The 4,275-nt window shown below is 45.8% G+C and overlaps 1 protein-coding gene across 1 annotated transcript in view; it reads right to left on the reverse strand.

Moving 5' to 3' along the window:
* Nucleotides 1–3,315: 3,315 nt before the first annotated feature.
* LOC107119342 (sulfotransferase 1C1-like) overlaps nt 3,316–4,275 on the reverse strand; it is an 8,713-nt gene continuing 7,753 nt past the window's right edge. Inside the window, exon 7 of the mRNA XM_015421807.1 lies at nt 3,316–3,438. Coding sequence (XP_015277293.1) covers nt 3,326–3,438 — 113 coding nt within the window. The 3' untranslated portion in view covers nt 3,316–3,325. The remainder of the gene's footprint in view (nt 3,439–4,275) is intronic.

Consider the following 4,275-nt stretch of genomic DNA (forward strand, 5'->3'; position numbering starts at 1 on the left):
ATATATCCTAATAAATTGTTTTTTAAAAAAATATTACACAGGTATATGTCCATCATATCTTGCTCCAGATTTAAACTGCATGCTTTTATGCCGGACATACCAAGGTGTAATATTGAATTGACCACTAGAGGGAGCAAAATGTGTGTGGAACAGACCCTCCCCTCTACAAACAGGAACTTACAAAGTGAGGCAAAAGAGAATGAGGAAAAGCCCACGAATCTGGCAATAGAGGAGGAGAAGCCAAAACCCGGGGTGCAACATTTATTTTTTGATTAATTTTTTTTTCATTCTTCAGCAGGTGTTATTTACATTGGCTTATCAAAGATGGGTTTCCAGAGTTCTTGGCAAAAATTAGTCGATGATAGATTGCAGAGACTGAGTTTGTCTTTTGAGACTTTAAAGCAAATGGAATACTCCTCTCTGCATGTAAACTGATTAAATCCAGAGTGTTACACTTTGACAAATGGAGCACCAGCTGTAGAGCACGAAGGGTATCCTCCTTGTATAGGGTTGCCAAGTCAACTTACCTTCAAAGCGGGGGGATTCCGGGCTCCGTTGGGAGTTTCCCTGTGCGCGCACAGTGCGCGCATGCCACGACGACGTCACCGAAAGTGACGTCATTGCATCGCCCACGTTGGGGGCGGGGCACCGTGACTCGAGGGAAAACCATAGAGTTTTCCCTCGATTCCCAGAGTGTCCCCCCCCCACAACGTGGCCAGCATGATGATGTCACCTCCGGGTGACATCATCACGCTGGGGACGCCCTCCGGCAGGGGGCGGAGTTCCCCCGGGGCCCGATCCGCTGGCAGAGGGTAACGGACCTCCCGGGTGGGGATTTACCCGCCCCCAGCGGGGGCTTGACAAGCCTATCCTTGTACTACCCGGGTCTCCCTATTCCAAGGACTCTGCCTGTGTATTGTAAATCCTTAATTGTCCCTAAAAGCAGAATACTCTTCACTAAGGCTTAATTAAATGTTTTACCATTGCGGGAGTTAACCGGCAGGCTCCTAGGGATTCCCTTTTCTGAACGATTTTGTGATTGTAAATCAGGGAATCTAGATACTATCTGGCACTTTGTTGATTGTAAGGAGCATGAGCTTGCTAGAGATAAATGGATCACAGTATATATTCAGAAGTGGGGATGTGTCAAGAAGCAGTTACAAAGCCTCTGGCTGATACCAACCCAAGAGTAACTCTTGCTGTGGCAAAAATTTTATCAATGTTTTTAATTGACTTTTATCTGTAATGGTATATTTTATTTCTTGTACTTTGTATTTCTGGTTGCTTGGTTATTTTCTGTATTTTTGGATTGTACAGTTGTGTACCATATGGACTATCAAACTTGTTTGCTTGTGACCCATTGGTCCATGAGCATGAAGTTTAGAATAAAGGAATAAAGGGGAGGAGGAGGAGGAGGAGAGATTGGATTTATACCCCGTCCTTCACTTGGAGTCTCAGAGTGGCTTACAAACTCCTTTCCCTTCCCCTCCCTACAACAGACACCCTGTGAGGTAGGTGGCGCTGAGAGAGCTCTTTCGAGGACTGCTCTTGAGAGAACAGCTGTGAGAGAACTGGTGAGTGACCCAAGGTCACACCAGCAGCTCCATGTGGAGGAGTGAGGAATCAAGCCTGGTTCTCCCAGATTAGAGTCTGTGCTCCTAACCACTGCACCAAACTGGTTCTAATGTTTAACTTTTTTAAATGCTCCTCTTTAACTTTAAAAAACTCTCCTATGAAGCTGATTCTCGATGCACAAAGTGCAGTCATGGTGCTTCTTTGACGCAGGGGCTCACAGCTGCCAGTAAAACACGTGCCTTCTCCTCTGTGGCCCCCACCTTGGGAATGGCCTGCCGGAGGAGGTCAGGAAGGCTCCCACTTTCAGGGCTTTCCGTAAAAACCATGCAAAACTAAAATTATCCAGGAGGGCTTTTCCACTCAGGCAACAGAGTTGCACCATATGAAACAATTCACAAAGTTATTAGGGGACTGTGGTATACACTACTTTGTACAGCTTGCAGAAACTAGGATCCTGCTATGGAATTTACATCGTTGAATGTGTCATTTCCCCTTTAATTTGGGGGGGGGGGATCTGTAATGTATCCAGTCCAGACAAGTCCAGAGACAAATGCAGAGCTTTGCTCCAAGAGACAATGGACTATGCGGATCTTAGCCCACTCCAATCAGGGGGCTAGGTTCCCGGCTGAGAGCCTATGGGACTCTCGGCCACTGTAAATAACCTATAGGGAAGTAGGGGTGTGTTTTGGGTGGCGGTTTCTTGGGGGATATAAGCCGGCCTGCGAGCTGGCCAAAGTCATCTTGTTCCGGATAGAATTAAGTACGCTTTGCTGAAATCACTCTCCATCTGCGTACTTTTCAGAATCGCACTTGTTTTTCTCCAGTTTTTGGAGTGGCTGGAGAGAACGCCCATGTGGACACCCTCCCATCACTATTAAGTGAAGAGGGGAGGAGTGTAAATTTTCTTTTCAGCACACACACACACACACACACCTTAGCCATTCAAAGAGCTTTCCCCCCTTTTCTTGCCAAGCCTAGTTGCACCACTTCAGCCCAGCTTGGCAGGGAAAGGGATACTGAAGAGAAAGGAGGTGGTCAGGACTTGAGTGTAAACACTATTGCACCTGGCCTTCTGCCCATGCCCAACTGGGAAGGGGGAGAGACGGTGGGATGGAGAGTGTGGCAGCAGCGATGCCAGCCTCCAGGTAGAACCTGCAGATCCTCCAGAATTACAGCTCATCTCCAGATTGCAGAGATCAGTCCCCCTGGAGAAAACAAATGTTTTGGAGGGTGGATTCTATGGCATTGTACCCCACTGAGGTTCCTGTCCTCCCCAGGCTCCACCCCCAAGTCTCCAGGAGTTTCCCAACCTGGATCTGGCAACCGTACCCCCCCCCCCCCACCCTGTTAGGAACAGGTGTGGGTGTGGATGCTGTTGCTGTCTGTTCTAGCACTGTTCTGCTGTTGCTGTGTCCAAGGCACATTTCTGGGGGATGGCCATTGGCGGATGGCACAGACAGTGGGAGGGACAAAAGTCTACTGTGCACTTTAGACAGAAATGTTTGTGGTTTACCAAATGGTTTATGGAAGGGGCACTGAAACGGAAATACTAGGAAGCGAGTCCCTTTATTTTCATTAAACTAATTTCACAAATGGAAACACAAAGGCGATTATTTTAAAAGGCCACAGACGAACTTCAATGTGTTTGGCCCTTGCTTGTGGCTTCATAACTTATTCTGTTTAAGGCAGACCCAATTTATAATCCAGCCAAGTGTGGGTGGAATTTTCCATGATGAACAGAAAGATGTGCTTAGAGCTCCGTGCGGAAGGTCAGGCCGCTGCCCCCCAGTTCTCTGGCACAGACTACATCTAGGTGCTCACTTTGAGCCACTGTGAAGTGGTCCTTCCAGTCTCCCACAGTGCCTGCAGGAGGTAAAAACAAACCAAGAAGCAAAATCAGCAAATGTGTCTCCTGTGATCCTCTCCTACTCTTCGAATTCAGTGAATTTCAGATTTTCTGTGTTAAGAGAATGCTGTTCTTTGTTGTTGTTTTTTAAAACAAGTTTTATTATTTGGATATATCGACATATTCAGCATTGTAACTTTTCTCTCAACATATACCCTTTTCTCATTTCTTCTACCCCACCCTTCTCTTGGCCTCCCGCAATGCTCTCACCCCCTTATGTTATTCTTTAAATCCAAAACTTCTTATTCTTTTTCTTATTTTTTCTTTCTTTCTATTCATCATTTATAACCTATTCATTATCTATTTCTCAGGTAACATTTTACTTTTACAACCTTTTCAATCAATAGTATTCTGTTCTTAATAACTATCAAAGCAAAGTAAATTATTTTTTACATCCCAGTTAGTCTCTATGTATTCCTTAAAATCAATCCAATCTTCAATAAATTCTTCATCCTCCTTGTTATTAAGTTTCCTTGTCAGTTTGTCCATTTCTGCCATGAAAAGCATTTTCTTTATCATTTCTAACCAGGCATGTTCCAAGATGGCTCTCTTGGGGGTTTTTAACAGCTTCTAAGGTGAATATTGGAGCTGCGGTGGCTCAAGTGGATAAGACGCTAAACTGCAGGCTGTGGAAGGTCGGTAGTTCAGGAGTTTGAGACCCAGGTTGCCGCGTGACGGAGTGAGCTCCCGTCTCTAGTTCCAGCTCCTGCCAACTTAGCAGTTCGAAAGCAAGAAATTGCAAGTAGATAAATAGGGACCACTTCAGTGGGAAGGTAACAGCGTTCCGTGCACCT

This window comes from Gekko japonicus, unplaced genomic scaffold, assembly GCF_001447785.1.
Source record: "Gekko japonicus isolate JY-2015 unplaced genomic scaffold, Gekko_japonicus_V1.1 scaffold5361, whole genome shotgun sequence".
NCBI lineage: Eukaryota > Metazoa > Chordata > Lepidosauria > Squamata > Gekkonidae > Gekko > Gekko japonicus.